At 43.4% G+C, this 19611-nt stretch overlaps 1 protein-coding gene across 2 annotated transcripts in view; it reads right to left on the bottom strand.

Annotated features, from left to right (window-relative positions):
- Window positions 1-2117: 2117 nt before the first annotated feature.
- FYB2 (FYN binding protein 2) overlaps window positions 2118-19611 on the bottom strand; it is a 57888-nt gene continuing 40394 nt past the window's right edge. The window contains exons 17-22 of one of the 2 annotated variants that reach the window (XM_073544554.1): window positions 10993-11056; window positions 10834-10905; window positions 10434-10506; window positions 8096-8258; window positions 3738-3771; window positions 2118-2332 (exon numbers count right to left, since the gene is read on the bottom strand). In XM_073544554.1, the coding sequence (XP_073400655.1) occupies window positions 2278-2332; window positions 3738-3771; window positions 8096-8258; window positions 10434-10506; window positions 10834-10905; window positions 10993-11056 (461 nt within the window). In that variant the 3' untranslated portion in view covers window positions 2118-2277. Of the gene's footprint in view, window positions 2839-3737; window positions 3772-8095; window positions 8259-10433; window positions 10507-10833; window positions 10906-10992; window positions 11057-19611 lie in introns of both variants that reach the window. The other variant, XM_073544555.1, reaches the window with a different exon arrangement.

A 19611-nucleotide genomic window follows, 5' to 3' on the forward strand; every position in this document is an offset into this window, starting at 1 on the left:
CCTCTGTGCTTAGTAAGCTAAGGAAAGGATTTATTTCTTCTCCTGTCAGACATTTCTCTGGCAGCTCCAGTATGTGTGCTTATCATACAGCTCATCTGCCAGTTGAGACACTGGTCTCAGGAACAATGCTTCTTCAGACCACAGTCCATCCTGACACACGACTTGGACTGGCTCCCATTTGAATTATGTGACTGGGACCATTTTAATGCATTCCTGGAGAACCACTTTAATGCCACTGAGAAGGGCATAACCTAGCACTAGAATTTCTCTGCCGCATGTTCTGACCTCGAGGGCCCTGTAAGAAGAAGGCAGACTTGCCTTGGTTGCAATACTTCTTCTAGCTGGTCTGGTCTAGTGCCTGATATTCCTGTGAGTAACATGTCCTTGGATAGGATTACACGGGCTGGAATGTGTCCAGAGATTGCGCCACCCCGGATGAGGTTTGCAATTTTTAAGGAGCTATGCGTGCGTTCGCCGATTAAGTCCAGTCCGTAGGAGAGTTTGCTCAGGTGGCCATGTTGTGTCGTCTTGCTTTCACTGTCCTTGTCAGACTTTTACCAATGTTTGTTACCATTTGTGTTAAACTCTGTGTATGACAATCTTGTAACCCACGTGTCGCGTCACACTGAATATTGAGCACCAGGATTGCGAGTCACAATGTCACGTGCAATACAATGTAGGAACAGAAGACTTGTTATTGATTTGTAGAATTTTATTTGTATACAATGACTATTCATGAAGAACATATAGCGTATTTATCAAAACGACGTGCACCTTTTCAATAAATCAGTGTGATGAAATCCTGTCGCTTCCTCTGTTTGTTATACATGGACACACACATTTGTCATCCTTTTTCCTTGGGTTTTGTAGCAAGTTATCACCTTTCCATAAGAGAGGTGATAACTCTGCTGTTCGTAAGGGTCCGAATGCCACGACCTGCAACCACTTGGAAATCGAAACTCTGCAGAACCCTGTCTGAATGGAACAAGGCTGAGCATATGCACACCACTGCCCTTTTCATTGTCTATGGGAGTGCCGAAACTAGCCAAGCGCAGTAAAGACGCAATAGAAGAGGTGATGATCCAATCACCAATGACTCCGAGAGAACAGGGTTCTGGATCCTGAGAACCATTTTGCATGAAGCTTAATCTGCTCAATCTCCACTCCATTCATTGGCTATCCTGAAAATAGCCGAGCTCTGTAGTCAACTTTCTCCTGCAGTCCAATAGACAATGAATGGTGCATATTTGCCCCCACTCATTCAGGAACAGCAGAGGCCATTTGCCAGGTTCCAGGGCCTGATCTTGAGATCACTGGGGGGGGGGGGGGAGAGTTCCTGCAGTCAGATCCACAGCGATCAGTAAGTAATCCCCTATCCTATAGGTAGGTAAAGACTATCAATTCTGGGGAATCCCCTATAAAGCGGTTGTCTACTACTCAGACAAGCCCTTTTGGATCCTTAGGTTTCCCCCCAATAAAATAATAAGACTCAAAGACACCTCTGGCATCGGCACTGGCTCTTCTGGGGGCATTGTATATCTCGTGATCCCCGAGGCTACTTACTCTCCCTTCCTTCAGGCAAATCAAAACATTTGTTGGAAAGTATAGCTGCTGCTCTATCACCTCCTCCGGATGTCAAGCATGTCCGTAGGAGGGTGAAGCCAACGCTGATTGGCCACAGGCATCGCGTGAAGTAATGGGAGAGCCAGCGTCCACACTGCTGGAACGGCACCGGCACCTGAGATGAGTATATGGGGGGGGAAACACGGGTTTTCCGAGTAGTGGAAAACCCCTTTAAATATAATTGAGCTTTTTTTTTTTTGCCCCCTTTTTTAGAATGTTTCATACTTCTTAAATACGACCAGCTATAGTTATTCTTTAAAGATACAAAACGTGTTATAATTCAAAGCCAGCAATAGAAAAAGGAGAAAAAAATAACAACTGGTACATAATAATTGGAAGTGTTCTATCTCCAGGAGCCGCTGCTGCCTGCACTTATCAAATCAAAAAATAAACTCGAGGAATTCTTAAAATTGTATCCCTTACTTCACCAAAACCTCCTATTACACAAAGGGGAAGAAAAGCACAGAAAAAGCAAAAGAAGAAGAAAATAAAAATTTCACAGCAGGACTTTTTATTTACTACAAAACATATAGCAATGATATATTCTGATACATATAAATAGCACTTTTTTAATTTATTAAAGCGTGAAAGTCTACAGCCTTCCACCAAAGATTTCCGAAATTCTGCAAACAATTCTACGATTATCCCCTCTTCTTATTTCTGTGCTTTCTTATGCAAGATTTCATAAAACTGTTCGGTGTAAACTTGTCTAGACAAATGAGAATTTAGGCAAATTAGCCAACTTTTCGGACATTCTCACCGATGCCTTATTTTGGAAGCCACTTCCTCCACAGCCCAATATACAGTGCACCATCTTGAGGCTGCATTTACAAATTGCAGTTTTTCCATTACGGTTTTCAGATATCAAAAAATACATTTTTTAAAAAAAAATTAGTAAAACAGCGAGATTTTTGAAAAAAAAAAAAAAATTTTGCTGCAATGTCTGAAAACAGTAGTGAAAAAAATCAACACTTAGGTGGCATTCAGGAAAATTGGAGTCTTGGAGGCGTTCCCTTTTACGTTTTGGGCGAGTTGGTAAGTTATATTTTTTTAGTTCCCCAAAAAGAGAAAGAAATCTAAAGGATTAAAATAAAACCCAAACATTTTAACACATGGTAAAAATAATAGAAGCATCCAGGAGAAACTGCTGAAGTTAAGCAGCGATAGAGGAGGACACGAGAGAAGTTCTTTTATTGTTACTCATGATCTTCACTTCTGTAAAGAAAACAACAAGTCATTCAATAAATTATAATAATTATTTTCCTTTTTTTTTTTCCCCAGAAAAAGCAGCACAACCGTCCATGGGTTGTCTGTGATATTGCAGTTTCCATAGACATGCATGTGTTCACCCTTTTGAATGTTTTTTAATTTTTTAGGTGTTTTCCGCCAAGAAAACCACCCGAAACAGACGCCATGTGCACATAACCATTAGATGCGGCACTGTTTTTGGAAGAAAGCAGCAATGTTTTCCTATAGAATTCCCAGAATTCAAAGTTATCCACCATCTATGGTATATAGAAATTCAAAATTGTCTCTTCAAAGAGGAAGAGGACCAGGCCTCTATAGCGCCACCTATTGGAAGTAGCGATGCTAGAAGTCAATATCGACCCTGTCATGTGGCAGTCGATATTGACTACGTCCAATAGGTGGTCGTCGTCCTCTTCCTCTCTGAAGAGACAATTTGCATATTTAATATCCCAGAAGAGCATTGCATGGCTTAAAAGTCTCCTCACACGTCACTCTCCACAAGGAGACACTTTACCCCTTGGATAAAGGATATAGAGTCATTTACTCATCACTGACGGTCTCACCGATTAGCCCCCGAGAATAGGCTTCTGCACATGCTCAACTGGGGCCCCATTCATTGTCTATGGTACTGCCAGGAGAAAGTTTGGATTATGAAGCTCGACTTTCTTCCAGCACCAGACCCTGCAGCAGTCTGTAACATATACTGTAGCCTTAAGGAAACTTTTGATTGCTGGACTATTCCATTAAATCGTCATAGATTGGTTTTAGCCAACAGATGTTATTTTTTAAAAAAAAAGGATTTTTTTTTATGGTCCGTTTTACACATATGGGAAAACTCACAATTTAGGTCTCAAAATTTTACTTACTTGAAATCTAAACAATCGATCCGGAGGTAACCATCTGTGAGGTGAGACAAGAACTTACTGCGGTTACAGATTATGCTTTTTTATATTGGAAAAATTATATTATATTATAATATATATATATATATATATATATATATATATATATATATATATATATATATATATACACACACACACACATACACACACATATACTCATACATACATATATACACACACACACATTCTTAATGATTACAAGATTAAATAGTATTCATATTAAAAGGGGGATGAACGAGAGCACCATTGTAAACCCATTCACACCCCATTTCTTGCACTCCAAGCAAAGGCAAGAAGCCAAAGAAGCTGCCTGGATGAAGAGCTGACATTCACCTCCCATTCCTCCACTGAGAAATGATAAATTATTTATAAAATTTATATATATAATTTATAAATTATTCTTCCGACAGGTATGTCCATCCACTCAGCTCTCCTGCTGTCTGTCTATGAAGGGCACACAGTGCATCACCCAGCTTTGCACATAGACTTGCCTCTGCACCTAGCATTCACATGGTATGCCTTTCAGCTAACCCCAGCTTACCCCAGTGTTATTTATGACCTTGTTTGCTCTGGCTTGATCATATGCATCTGGTCCACTCTTAATTGTCTGACCAAGAAGAGTATAGACCACTCCTCTCTGCTTCACACCTGACTGCACTTAGTTGTACATATATTGCAGAGCACAAGTCTGCATAAAGACTTCAGTCTGCAGTGTGATTTCTATAAGTGTGTTCTAGAAGTGTGAAGATTAATTTAAGAATTAAAACCAGAATTGAACTGAAGGTAACTGTACACAGTCACTGTAAACAATGTTTCTGCTTGTTTTCACCCCTATAATCCTTCACTTTCTGCTAATTCCCCTAATCCCTACTCCTAGTAAGGAACTGTTCATCTCTTCTTCAATCCTCCCCATCCACCTCACCTCCGCCTCAAAACTGTTCCTTAACATACAATCCTCTGTCTCCAAACACAGACAGCCCCCTCATGCCCTCTCCTGCTCCCACCTGCTAACACTTTCTCTGCTCCTCACTGCTGGTGATATCTCCCCAAATCCTGGTCCTCCTCACCACATTCCCACAGTCATTTCTACCTCCCATCCACGCTCTATCACAACCTTCCGTAACCTCTCCAACCTTATACCCATTCACCCAGCCCCTGCTTCCCCTGTCCCACTAACAGGAGCTCTGTGGAACGCTCGCTCTGTCTGCAACAAGCTTTCCTACATCCATGATCTTTTTGTTACTACCAAACTTTCCTTCCTCGCCATCACCGAAACCTGGCTCACCCCTTCTGACACAGCCTCTCCTGCTGCACTTTCATATGGTGGCTTCCACCTTTCTCACACCCCCCGCCCCAGCAGCAAACATGGCGGAGGAGTTGGTTTTCTCCTGTCAGATACCTGCTCCTTCACCCCAATCCCACTGCCACCCTCTGTTACCCTCCCTTCCTTTGAGGTGCACTCTGTGCCCATCTACTCCCCCTCCAACTGGCTGTCATCTACCGCCCCCCAGGGCCAGCCACCACCTTTGACCACTTCACCACCTGGTTACTTCATTTCCTTTCCACGGACATCCCTACTATCATCATGGGCGACTTCAACATCCCCATTGACACTTCCCTCTCAGCTGCCACTAAACTCCTATCTCTCACTTCCTCCTTCGGCCTCACTCAATGGTCTTCTACAGCCACCCACAAAGATGGCCACACACTGGACCTCATCTTCACCCGCCTCTGCTCCCTATCTAACCTCTCTAACTCACCTCTTCCTCTCTCTGACCACAACCTTCTCACATTCTCTTCCCTCTTCACTCCATGTCTACAATCCCCACCCCAGAAACTCTCACACCCTCGCAGAAATCTTAAACACCTTGACCTACACTCATTCTCTGAATCCCTTCTCCCTCTCACAGATATAAGTTCCTTACACAATGCGGATGACGCTGCCGCTCTATATAACACCACAATAGCTGTAGCTTTGGAATCCGCTGCCCCACTTACACATACCAAAGCTCGCAAAATCAACAGACAGCCCTGGCACACCAGCCTGACCAAAGAGCTGAGGCGAGCTTCCAGGGCTGCTGAGCGCAGATGGAAAAGATCCCACTCCAACGAGCACTTCATCGCATTCAAACAGTCCCTCACTACTTTCAAGACCACACTCGCCACAGCTAAACAAACCTACTTCTCATCTCTCATATCCTCCCTGTCTCACAACCCTAAACAGTTATTCAACACCTTCAATTCTCTCCGCCCCCCAGCACCTCCTCCCTCCCCACTCATCTCAGCTGAAGACTTTGCCTCATTTTTCAAGCAGAAGATTGATAACATCAGAGAAAGTTTTGGTCAACAGCCCCCAGAACCCTTCCGACTTCCCAGCCCTCCACCTTCAAAACCAACTTCTCCACCATTACAGAAGATCGACTCTCCACTCTACTCTCAAGATCACATCTCACCACCTGTGCACTCGACCCGATCCCATCCCACTTCATACCAAACCTCACCACAGTCTTCATCCCAACCCTAACCCATCTCTTCAACCTATCACTAACAACTGGTGTTTTCCCCTCAAGCTTTAAACATGCCTCCATCACACCTATCCTCAAAAAGCCCTCTCTTGACCCATCCTCTGTATCTAGCTATCGCCCTATATCACTTCTCCCCTACGCCTCCAAGCTACTGGAACAACACGTCTACCTTGAACTGTCCTCCCATCTCTCTTCTTGCTCCCTCTTCGACCGCTTACAATCTGGCTTCCGGTCACACCACTCCACTGAAACTGCCCTTACTAAGGTCACCAATGACCTCTTAACCGCCAAGAGCAAGCGACACTACTCTGTCCTCATCCTCCTGGACCTGTTGGCTGCCTTTGACACAGTGGACCATTCCCTATTATTACAGACCCTCTCATCCCTCGGCATCACAGACTTGGCCCTATCCTGGATCTCATCATACCTAACAGACCGGACATTCAGCGTCTCCCACTCACACACCACCTCCTCACCTCGTCCCCTATCTGTCGGAGTCCCACAAGGTTCAGTCCTTGGGCCCCTGCTGTTCTCTATTTACACCTTTGGCCTGGGACAACTCATAGAATCTCATGGCTTTCAGTATCATCTCTACGCTGATGACACACAGATCTACATCTCTGGACCAGATATCACCTCCCTACTAACCAGAATCCCTCAATGTCTGTCTGATATTTCATCCTTCTTCTCCGCTAGATTTCTGAAACTCAACATGGACAAAACAGAATTCATCATCTTTCCCCCATCTCACGTGATCCCCCCTACGAACCTATCAATTACAGTAAATGACTGCCCACTCTCCCCAGTCCCACAAGCTCGCTGTCTCAGAGTAATCCTTGATGCTAATCTCTCCTTCAAACCACATATCCAAGCCCTTTCCACTTCCTGCCGACTTCAACTCAAAAATATTTCACGAATCCGTTCATTCCTCACCCAAGAATCTGCAAAAACCCTAGTCCATGCCCTCATCATCTCTCGCCTTGACTACTGCAACCTCCTGCTCTGTGGCCTCCCCTCAAACACTCTCGCACCCCTCCAATCTATTCTAAACTCTGCTGCCCGACTAATCCACCTGTCCCCCCGCTATTCCCCAGCATCTCCCCTCTGTCAATCCCTTCACTGGCTCCCAATTGCCCAGAGACTCAATTACAAAACCCTAACCATGACATACAAAGCCATCCACAACCTGTCTCCTCCATACATCTGTGACCTCGTCTCCCGGTACTTTCCTGCACGCAACCTCCGATCCTCACAAGCTCTCCTTCTCTACTCCCCTCTTATCTCCTCTTCCCACAATCGCATACAAGATTTCTCTCGCGCATCACCCCTACTCTGGAACTCTCTACCACAACATATCAGACTCTCACCTACCATTGAAACCTTCAAAAAGAGCCTGAAGACCCACCTCTTCCGACAAGCCTACAACCTGCAGTAACCACTGATCGACCAAACCGCTGCACGACCAGCTCTACCCTCACCTACTGTATTATCACCCATCCCTTGAAGATTGTGAGCCCTCGCGGGTAGGGTCCTCTCTCCTCCTGTACCAGCTATGATTTGTATTGTTTAAGATTATTGTACTTGTTTTTATGTATACCCCTCCTCACATGTAAAGCGCCATGGAATAAATGGCGCTATAACAATAAATAATAATAATAATAATAAAAAGCCTTTCCGCTACATACGTGGTAGATAAAGATGCTCCATCAGATGTTCAGTTAAAATATAACATTACAAATGTTTCATCTTTTGCGACAACATTAACAGTATTTTTCCTAGAACAAAAATACTCACATTTTCCTGCAAAATTTCGGCAAATTATTTGGTCTTCATTAGTGACATCTATGACTTCAACCGTTTCGCCAGGTTTCACTGCGAGATCCAATTTATCTTTTGGTGAGAGTGGAGCCAGGTCATTAATAGTCGCAATGTTAATAACATTAATTTCACCCGCGTACTGGAAAAGATATAGAGAACATAAGAAGTTTCACTAACACAAAACACATCAGTTGTGTGAATAAGGAAAACATGGAAAGAAGCTTCAGAATAATAACAAAACAGAAAAAGGTGGTTAATTTAACCGAGCCAAGGGAACTGGGTAAAGCCCACAGAAGATAATTATAATGTTTACTACATCAGCGATACATCCTGCAGTAGCAAACCCCCTAAATATAACAACGTTAATACTGACCCACTACGTACAATAACTACTATAATACTGCCCCTATGTACAAGAATATAACTACTATAATACTGCCCCTATGTACAAGAATATAACTACTATAAGACTGTCCCTATGTACAAGAATATAACTACTATAATACTGCTCCTATGTACAAGAATATAACTACTATAATACTGCTCCTATGTACAAGAATATAACTACTATAATACTGCCCCCTATGTACAAGAATATAACTACTATAATACTGCCCCCTATGTACAAGAATATAACTACTATAATACTGCTCCTATATACAAGAATATAACTACTATAATACTGCCCCTATGTACAAGAATATAACTACTATAATACTGCCCCTATGTACAAGAATATAACTACTGTAATACTGCCCCCTATGTACAAGAACATAACTACTATAATACTGCTCCTATATACAAGAATATAACTACTATAATACTGCTCCTATATACAAGAATATAACTACTATAATACTGCTCCTATGTACAAGAATATAACTACTATAATACTGCTCCTATGTACAAGAATATAACTACTATAATACTGCTCCTATGTACAAGAATATAACTACTATAATACTGCCACTATGTACAAGAATATAACTACTATAATACTGCTCCTATGTACAAGAATATAACTACTATAATACTGCTCCTATATACAAGAATATAACTACTATAATACTGCCACTATGTACAAGAATATAACTACTATAATACTGCTCCTATGTGCAAGAATATAACTACTATAATACTGCTCCTATGTGCAAGAATATAACTACTATAATACTGCCCCTATGTACAAGAATATAACTACTATAATACTGCCCCCTATGTACAAGAATATAACTACTATAATACTGCCCCTATGTACAAGAATATAACCACTATAATACTGCCCCCTATGTACAGTGGTATAGCTACTATAATACTGCCCCTATGTACAATATAACTACTATAATACTGCTCCTATGTACAAGAATATAACTACTATAATACTGTCCCTATGTACAAGAATATAACTACTATAATACTGCCCCCTATGTACAAGAATATAACTACTATAATACTGCTCCTATGTACAAGAATATAACTACTATAATACTGCTCCTATGTACAAGAATATAACTACTATAATACTGCCCCTATGTAGAAGAATATAACTACTATAATACTGCTCCTATGTACAAGAATATAACTACTATAATACTGTCCCTATGTACAAGAATATAACTACTATAATACTGCCCCCTATGTACAAGAATATAACTACTATAATACTGTCCCTATGTACAAGAATATAACTACTATAATACTGCCCCCTATGTACAAGAATATAACTACTATAATACTGCTCCTATGTACAAGAATATAACTACTATAATACTGCTCCTATGTACAAGAATATAACTACTATAATACTGCCCCTATGTACAAGAATATAACTACTATAATACTGTCCCTATGTACAAGAATATAACTACTATAATACTGCTCCTATGTACAAGAATATAACTACTATAATACTGTCCCTATGTACAAGAATATAACTACTATAATACTGCCCCCTATGTACAAGAATATAACTACTATAATACTGTCCCTACGTACAAGAATATAACTACTATAATACTGCCCCCTATGTACAAGAATATAACTACTATAATACTGCTCCTATGTACAAGAATATAACTACTATAATACTGCCCCTATGTACAAGAATATAACTACTATAATACTGCTCCTATGTACAAGAATATAACTACTATAATACTGCTCCTATGTACAAGAATATAACTACTATAATACTGCCCTGAAGGCAGATTTAATAGAAATTGTTCCACAAACAGGACTTTACTCTTGATGTTAAAATTAATGTTACATTTACATATAATTGATGAAATGCACTGGAAAGAAAAGACATGCCAACCTTGAATTTCTCACGAAATATTTTTTCTTCTTTGGCAAATTTTTTCACTCCTGTTGTCGGAGCGAAAAATTTTCTGGAGGAAATATTTACATTGATTAAAAAAAAAAAAAAAAAAAAGAAAAGAAAAAGATATTGTATCTGAATTATGAAAATCTAAAATAATTAAGAAAGTCAGACAGAAAGACTTTAGTATTTGTTTAGCGTGATAACTCAACGTGGGATAATAAATGTTTGGGGATGAAGTTTGCAAAGTGTCAGAGACCTTTGGGCAATTTCCCTTGTGTTCTTTAGATAGATAAATATAGAGATAGATAAAATGATAGATCAATATATGATAGATAGATAGATAGATAGATAGATAGATAGATAGATAGACAGACAGACAGACAGACAGACAGACCTTTCAAATACTTTCTGTTCTTTATTTTTCTGAAATATTCCCCTCCATCCTGGAGACTTTTCTTCTTTTTCTCTGTAATAAAAAAAAGTCATCAATTCTTTAACATTTAGAGAAGATTATAGATTATATACATATGAAAATATCTATAAATGAACACACCTTTCTTGCTCATCAGTTAAGTCATAGGTGTGATGCTCTTCACTATCGTGCCATGTCGTTCTATCTGTTGAAGATAAAATGAGTAGATCATATGAATATATTTTCCAGGGGTAATTTTCTCTGCAGTGACTAAAAAAGGGAAGTTTTTTAAAAAATATATATAGGTTGTTAGATATATTTATGTTAGTATTTAGTGTTTCTTAAAGAAAAGTTATGTACATGGGGCACTGAAGAATGATATAATATATATCTCCAGTTGGCCTCTGTCCCCGAATCCCATAAGGCACTGCGGCAGTCAGTTGCGCAGGCGTAGTTCGTGGCCGTAAGGCTGTGCCTGCACAAGTGACACGTCTCCCCTATTCCCACGCAGACGCAGTAACAGCAGTGTCGTTACTACACGTGTGGGAATAGCAGTGACGTGTATGTCACTTGTGCAGGCGCAGTTCATGGCCGCAAAGCCACGAACTGCGCCTGTGCAAGGGACATTACGTCATCGCTATTCCCGCGCATGCGCAGTAACAGCCACATCTGCGCGCTCTACCCACGCATACGTGGTAATGACGCAGCTGTTACTGCGCCTGCGTGGGGAACACCGCACTCCTGATGCAATAGCATCCGGCCTATTTCTAGCTTATTATATATTTTACAGTTGTGGAGTCAGTGATTTTTCCTACAAAGCTCTAAAACTTTTTCAGCTGTTGGTAAATGTTTTTTTTTTTCCTTCTTTTATATTTCTGGCGTAATTTTTTTGCATATATCTTACGATTACCTTGTGCAGGTGGCATTAGGTTATGTGTATACTGTATATATTTCAACAGTTGAAAAAGCTTCTTAGAGCTTCATAAGAAAAATCAGTAGTCACCAACTGTAAAATAAATAGGAAATGTTGCAGGATTTATTTCCTCATGTTTCGATGCAGGGTGATCCATGTGTTATAACACATATTATAGAGGTTCAAGCTAATCTCTCTACATAAAAATGAGTGTGTGTGTGTGTGTGTGTGTGTGTGTGTGTGTGTGTGTGTGTGTGTGTGTGTGTGTGTCACCAACCAATCACGAAGCATCTTTCATTTCACCAGAGCTGTTCAAAAGAAGCTGAGCTGTGATTGGTTGCTATGAGCAACAGTTTTCCTTGCAACCAATCACTAAGCATTTCTCATTTCACCAGAGCTGGTTAAAAGAAGCTGAGCTGTGATTGGTTGCTATGAGGAAGTTTTCCCACTTGACAACACCTCAGCAGACACTGACAGCATGAGAGAAATCTAGCATCCCCGGGAACATAAGCTCCCAGCCATTGTCTGCCCCCCAGAAAGGAGCAGTGAGTACATGACAGAAATGAATCCCCCCTCCCTGTCCATATCCCCATCACACATCCTCCATCCCAAAGACACATCTTCCCTCTTAAAGGGATCAGTGGTATGGAAGTCATGGCAAATCCATCCAGCGCTTTGGTACTGACCCCAGGCCTCTCTTAAAGTGATCCCCGGTATGGAAGTCAGGGCAAATCCATCCAGCACTTTGTTGAGCTTATTGGCGTCAGCTACTCGCACACTACAGCCCCAGCAAATGATAGCAAAAAAGATGGCGCTTGCTACAGCGGACTGGTTTAGAACATTTCCAGCATTTTACTGCACAAATTGAACGACCTGAGCTTCTTCAGAAAGTACAGTCTGCTCATTCCCTTCTTTTGAACCTTCTCTGTATGACACCTCCAATCAAGTTTGCTGTCAAGGTGAACCCCCAAACATTTGTAGCTCTCTACCCTCTCCACCTCCTGGCCAGCAATAGTGATCGGTAAGGACTCCTCCTTTTTCCTTCTATACCTTACCACCATCTCCTTGGTTTTCTTTACATTTAGTTCTAGACAGTTAAGGCCCCTTTACATTTAGCGATGCACCAGCGATCCTGATAATGATACGACCCGGTCAGGATTGCTGGTGCATCGCTAAATGGTGGCTAGTGAGCTGCCACACAGGCAGATCTCACAGCGATGTAGCGACGCAGCAGCGGTCATTACTTACCTTTCAGACGCGGCGATCCTGACGTCCTCCCGCCCGCGTCCACGCGTCACTTGTCGGCGCCAGCAGGAAGCGCCCGACGAGAAATGGAGCTGCGCGATCAGCGACAGACAGCGGGGGAGCCGGTCGGAGGTAAGTATCACACATAGCGATATCGCTGCTGCGTCACAAAATCGGTGATGCTTTAGTGATATCGCTAGGTGTAAAGGCCCCGTTAGTCCGGCACCAGTCTACAAAGTCAGAAACCACCCTTCTATATTCCTCCTCACCCCGGTCCCCCACAATGTCCCCTACAATCACCGAGTCATCTCAGAATTTTTGGAGATGACAGAAATCAGATTTATACTGAAAGTCATCTGTATACAACGTGAAGAGGAAGGGCGACAGCACTGTACCCTGAGGGGCTACCACACTGCTCCGTACACTGCCGGATACCACCCCTCCCATCCTTACAAACTGCGGCCTGTCCGTCAGGTAGTCGCTTATCCAGTTCACCATCCCCTCATCCGCTGCCATATCAGACAACTTATTTCGTAATAAGTGCGGCTGTAAGGTGTTGAAAGCACTAGAGAAGTCAAAGAATTTGTTATAACCGTAGTTAGTTACTATGCCTGGGCAGCGCCCGGCTCTTCATCTAGTGTCAAATAAACATAACATTTCACTGTTGATTTCAGTAAATACAATTTTGGGGGAAATGGTGTCAAAAATGTATCTTTTTCCAGTGTAAAATTGAAACCTAACTTTGTCCCTTAGGCTGCTTCCCCACGATCAGTAATACTAGCGTTCTGGCTAGTAGCGTACAGTACAAGCACAGTGGATGGGATTCATAGACGTCTCCTGCCCACTATGCTTTTTCACGCTGCATAAAGCCACCTGCTGTGTAGGTTTACGAGCCGCAGCATGTCATTTTCTCTTGTGGTGTCTTTTGTATGGAATTTCCCCATAGACTTGTATTAGATGCGGAAAATCCACAGTTAAAAAAAGCACGTGTTGTAAGTGCGTTTATGTGGTTGTTTTTAGCCTTGTTTAACCTAATTAATAAATAATTTAAAAAAAACGACATTGGATTCACCCTACTTTTGATAACCAGTCAATGTAAAGCAGACAGCTGGGGACTTAGATCATCAGTCTGGGAAGGTCCATGTATCTTAGGCCCTTTCCAGCCTAAAAATACCAGCCCACAGCCACCCCAGAATTGGCACATCACATTAGATGCGCCAATTCTGGCTTTTTGCCTGGCTCTTCCCAATTGCCCTGGAGCGATGGCAATTGAGGGTTTGGTAATTGGGGTTAATGACAGCTCTGATTTGTCAAAAATCACATCTGCAATCAAGCTCTGTAGTTAGTAATGGAGTGGTGTCTATCAGACATCCCCATTACTAACCCGGTAATAAATGTTGCCTTGAAGCTTCGCCATAGTCCACGTTCTTTGGTTCTTGCTCCGGCGCCTGTGAATAGCAGTAAAGTGACTTCTATTCACAGGCGCCGGGTATTGACTACAACGCTCATCAGAGCCGCCAAGTCTGTCTGCCGCCTGTGAATAGCGATCACTTTACTGATATTCGCAGTTGCAAGAATCGAGGAACGAGGACTACAGTGGAGCTGCATGATAATGGTTTTGTATATAACCAAAAGCGGGGTAAGGTCAACCATCAAGCACCCTTCTTAAGATATAAATAAGCCAAACAGAAAACCGGAAGTCAAAAGGCGAACATTATTATGCAAAAATAACAAATTTTATTCAAATAAGTAATGAATATACAAATAAAATGAGGAGAAGAGTCATAAGATGTCACAAGGCCAAAAAGTATATAAAAACTCTATAGGCGACAAGACCCATCAACAATAAGCTGCAGCATAGGGGGTATAAAGTAGATCATGTAGTGTAAAATACACTGTGGAGACCAAAATCAAGGCAGAAAATAACAGTGACAAAGTACTACTATCAAATAACATGGACAAAATCCTAAAATAGAGTGATACCATTATACCTCCATTCAGGGGCGGACACAGACTGTAGTGTGCCCCTGGGCAATAAATTTTTCGGGCCCCCCCACCCTTCATAGGGCAACAAAGTTTTTTCTTATTTGTTGTTATCTAATATTGAGGCTATGCAGGGCTGGATATAATATCTGTATAGAACATAATGCAGTCCCCCATATAGTATAATGCAGTCCCCCCCCATATAGTATAAAGCAGCCCCTCCATAGAATATATGGCAACCCCCTCATAGGATATAATGCAGCCCCTTATATAGTATAATGTAGTCCCTCCATAGAATACAATGTAGCCCTCCTCATATAGTATAATGCAGCCCCCATAGAATATAATAAATATAATACAGCCCCCCTATAAAATATAATGAAGCCCCAAATAGAATATAATACAGCCCACCTCCCCGTAGAATATAATGTAGCCCCCCATATTATATAACACAGCCTCCCCTTATAGAATATAATGTAAAATGTACCCCCCATGGTATATAACACAGCCGCATAGTATATAGCCCAGCCCACCATGGTATATAGCCCAGCCCACCATGGTATATAGCCCCCCCAGCATGGTATAATACAGCCCAGCATGGTATAATACAGCCCAGCATGGTATAATACAGCCCAGCATGGTATAATACAGCCCAGCATGGTATATAGCCCCCCCCAGCATGGTATAATACAGCCCAGCATGGTATATAGCCCCCCAGCATGGTATAATACAGCCCAGCATGGTATAATACAGCCCAGCATGGTATGTAGCCCCCCAGCATGGTATAATACAGCCCAGCATGGTATATAGCCCCCCAGCATGGTATAATACAGCCCAGCATGGTATATAGCCCCCCCAGCATGGTATAATACAGCCCAGCATGGTATATAGCCCCCCAGCATGGTATAATACAGCCCAGCATGGTATATAGCCCCCCAGCATGGTATAATACAGTCCAGCATGGTATATAGCCCCCCCAGCATGGTATAATACAGCCCAGCATGGTATAATACAGCCCAGCATGGTATATAGCCCCCCCAGCATGGTATATAGCCCCCCCAGCATGGTATAATACAGCCCAGCATGGTATATAGCCCTCCCAGCATGGTATAATACAGCCCAGCATGGTATATAGCCCCCCAGCATGGTATAATACAGCACAGCATGGTATAATACAGCCCAGCATGGTATGTAGCCCCCCAGCATGGTATAATACAGCCCAGCATGGTATATAGCCCCCCAGCATGGTATAATACAGCCCAGCATGGTATAATACAGCCCAGCATGGTATAATACAGCCCAGCATGGTATATAGCCCCCCCCAGCATGGTATAATACAGCCCAGCATGGTATATAGCCCCCCAGCATGGTATAATACAGCCCAGCATGGTATATAGCCCTCCCAGCATGGTATAATACAGCCCAGCATGGTATATAGCCCCCCAGCATGGTATAATACAGCCCAGCATGGTATAATACAGCCCAGCATGGTATATAGCCCCCCCCAGCATGGTATAATACAGCCCAGCATGGTATATAGCCCCCCAGCATGGTATAATACAGCCCAGCATGGTATATAGCCCCCCCAGCATGGTATAATACAGTCCAGCATGGTATATAGCCCCCCCAGCATGGTATAATACAGCCCAGCATGGTATATAGCCCTCCCAGCATGGTATAATACAGCCCAGCATGGTATAGAGCCCCCCAGCATGGTATAATACAGCCCAGCATGGTATAATACAGCCCAGCATGGTATGTAGCCCCCCAGCATGGTATAATACAGCCCAGCATGGTATATAGCCCCCCAGCATGGTATAATACAGCCCAGCATGGTATAATACAGCCCAGCATGGTATATAGCCCCCCCCAGCATGGTATAATACAGCCCAGCATGGTATATAGCCCCCCAGCATGGTATAATACAGCCCAGCATGGTATATAGCCCCCCCAGCATGGTATAATACAGTCCAGCATGGTATATAGCCCCCCCCAGCATGGTATAATACAGCCCAGCATGGTATAATACAGCCCAGCATGGTATATAGCCCCCCCAGCATGGTATATAGCCCCCCCAGCATGGTATAATACAGCCCAGCATGGTATATAGCCCCCCAGCATGGTATAATACAGCCCAGCATGGTATATAGCCCCCCAGCATGGTATAATACAGCCCAGCATGGTATAATACAGCCCAGCATGGTATATAGCCCTCCCAGCATGGTATAATACAGCCCAGCATGGTATAATACAGCCCCCCCAGCATGGTATGTAGCCCCCCCAGCATGGTATAATACAGCCCAGCATGGTATAATACAGCCCAGCATGGTATATAGCCCCCCCAGCATGCTATGTAGCACCCCAGCATGGTATAATACAGCCCAGCATGGTATATAGCCCCCCAGCATGGTATGTAGCCCCCCAGCATGGTATATAGCCCCCCAGCATGGTATATAGCCCCCCAGCATGGTATATAGCCCCCCCCCCAGCATGGCCCCACAGTTCAGTACTCACACTGATTTAAAAAAAAAAGAAAAGAAAAAAGAAAGAAACACACTCCTCACCTTCTCCTCGTTCCTGCGTTGCTCCCGGCTCCTGTCTCTCCCCTGCACTGTCTGGCACACAGTGAGAGCGCGATGACGTCATCGCGAACCCGCTGACGCTCTCTCCTCCAGGCTCCATCATTGCCTCCTTCAATGCGGGGGGGGGTCGGCGCTGGGGGAAGGCGGGCCCCACCGGCCTCACAGGGGCTCCTTTGCCTCCCGCAGTGCTGCTCTCCTCATTGCGCTACACATGGCTATTAGCCATGCGGTGCTGGAGGGGCCCCCTCTCCCCCGGGGCCCCGTGCAATGCACGAGCGGTAGGTCCGCCCCTGCCTCCATTGTCTCAAAGTTCATACAGTGTATAAAGTCAACCCCTAGGTCAAAAAGAAATGGGATCCATACCATGACCCACCAAGGCTTGTAAATACAGCCGAAAACTCCATATGGGTAAGTCTACAGATAAATAAAGGCAAAGTACCTATTCTATTCACCTGGCCATGCGATGCAGCAACCCCATAATAACAGTTTAGGTCATGGGTCCTCAAACTACGGCCCGCGGGCCGAAGGACTTTTATCCGGCCCCTGGCCAGGCCGACATTAAACTGCACTGATTACAGGGCTGACGGGCCCTGTAATCGCGGGCGGGACGAGGCGCCGAGGAAAGGCGTTGAGCAGCCCTCAGTATGCAGCAGAGACCACACAGGCGACGTGATTATCATCACTCCGCCTGCGCGGCCTGATGACGTCACGCCGCTAGTGCCTGTGCTGGAAGAAGATGGAGATGAGCGGGCGCCTCTTCAGAGCAGCAGGGGACATAGGTGAGTACTGTTTTTTTTTTTTTCTTTTTAACTCCGGGTCCTATTGGGGACCTGTGCTGCATAATGGGGACCTGTTACAGTACGTATTGGGGACATGTTCCCGCCTATTGGGGACCTGTGCTGCTTATTGGGGATTCTTGCACTAGTCTGAGCCTGTGGTAAAAGTGGAGTTCCACCAATATGGGCACTGGTGAGGCCGCATTGATGGGCACTGATCAGGCCGCATTGATGGTCAGTGCAGTCTTTATGTCTCTGTGTGGGAAATTGTATTGCTGGTATATTGTTTTTGTAGCGCTGTATATATGTTGGTATTTTACTAATAGCAATTTTGAATTCCTAGGAAACAATGATATCAAGAAAGAGAAAAAATTGACTCGAAGTGTAGGATATTCAAAGAACCCAAAAAGTTTGATGATTTAACTACTTCTTCATTTTTAATATTGTATTTGTTCCCATTTTGTTTTATTATTTCTAAATAAGATATGTGCAGTGTACATATGAATTTGGTCCTAATTTTAGTGGTCCGAGGGACCGTGATCTGGCCCCCTGTTTAAAAAGTTTGAGGACCCCTGGTTTAGGTTGACAAATCACAGCTGTCATCAACCCCAACTACCATTACCTCAATTGCCACCGCATCAGGGCAATAGAGAAGAACGAGGCAAAGCACCAGAATTGGCGCATCTCATATGATAGAGAAAGGAAAAAACTTCCAGTGTGAAACAATAGTTCATAAAAATTGTTCAAATTTACTGATCCATTGATAAAAGAGTAGTAATTCTGATATACCACTGTGGCACTTTACAGCATCATGCACATAGAAACTATGTTTAGCCGGCGCGTTTCGACATCCAGGACAAGACGGATGTGTGGCGCCCCTGAGGGTTCAGTCGCCACAGAGGTACTGCACCTCCTCCTGAGGTGTGGTGCCCCACTATCCAGGTAAGGTGGAGACACCTGACCACACTCCAACACCTGCATCCCACACAACATAGTAGTGTAGCAAAGCACCCTTTGGTGGCTCCCTGCTTGGAACACGAAGCGTGCTGGGAGGTGGGTGGAGTTTAGTTTGCACTAAAAGAGCGGGAAGAGGATAGGATTTAGGCTATGTGCACACGCTGCGGTTCCGCTGCGGTTTTGACCGCAGCAGTTCTGCAGACAGTGAACAGTAGCATGTTATCCTATGGGATTAACATTCTGCTGTGCACATGCTGAGGATTTTTAACTGTGGAAAAGCTGCGGTTTTGAATCCGCAGAAACA

This window comes from Dendrobates tinctorius, unplaced genomic scaffold (assembly GCF_039654945.1).
Source record: "Dendrobates tinctorius isolate UK_male_01 unplaced genomic scaffold, ASM3965494v1 ptg000138l, whole genome shotgun sequence".
Classification (NCBI taxonomy): domain Eukaryota; kingdom Metazoa; phylum Chordata; class Amphibia; order Anura; family Dendrobatidae; genus Dendrobates; species Dendrobates tinctorius.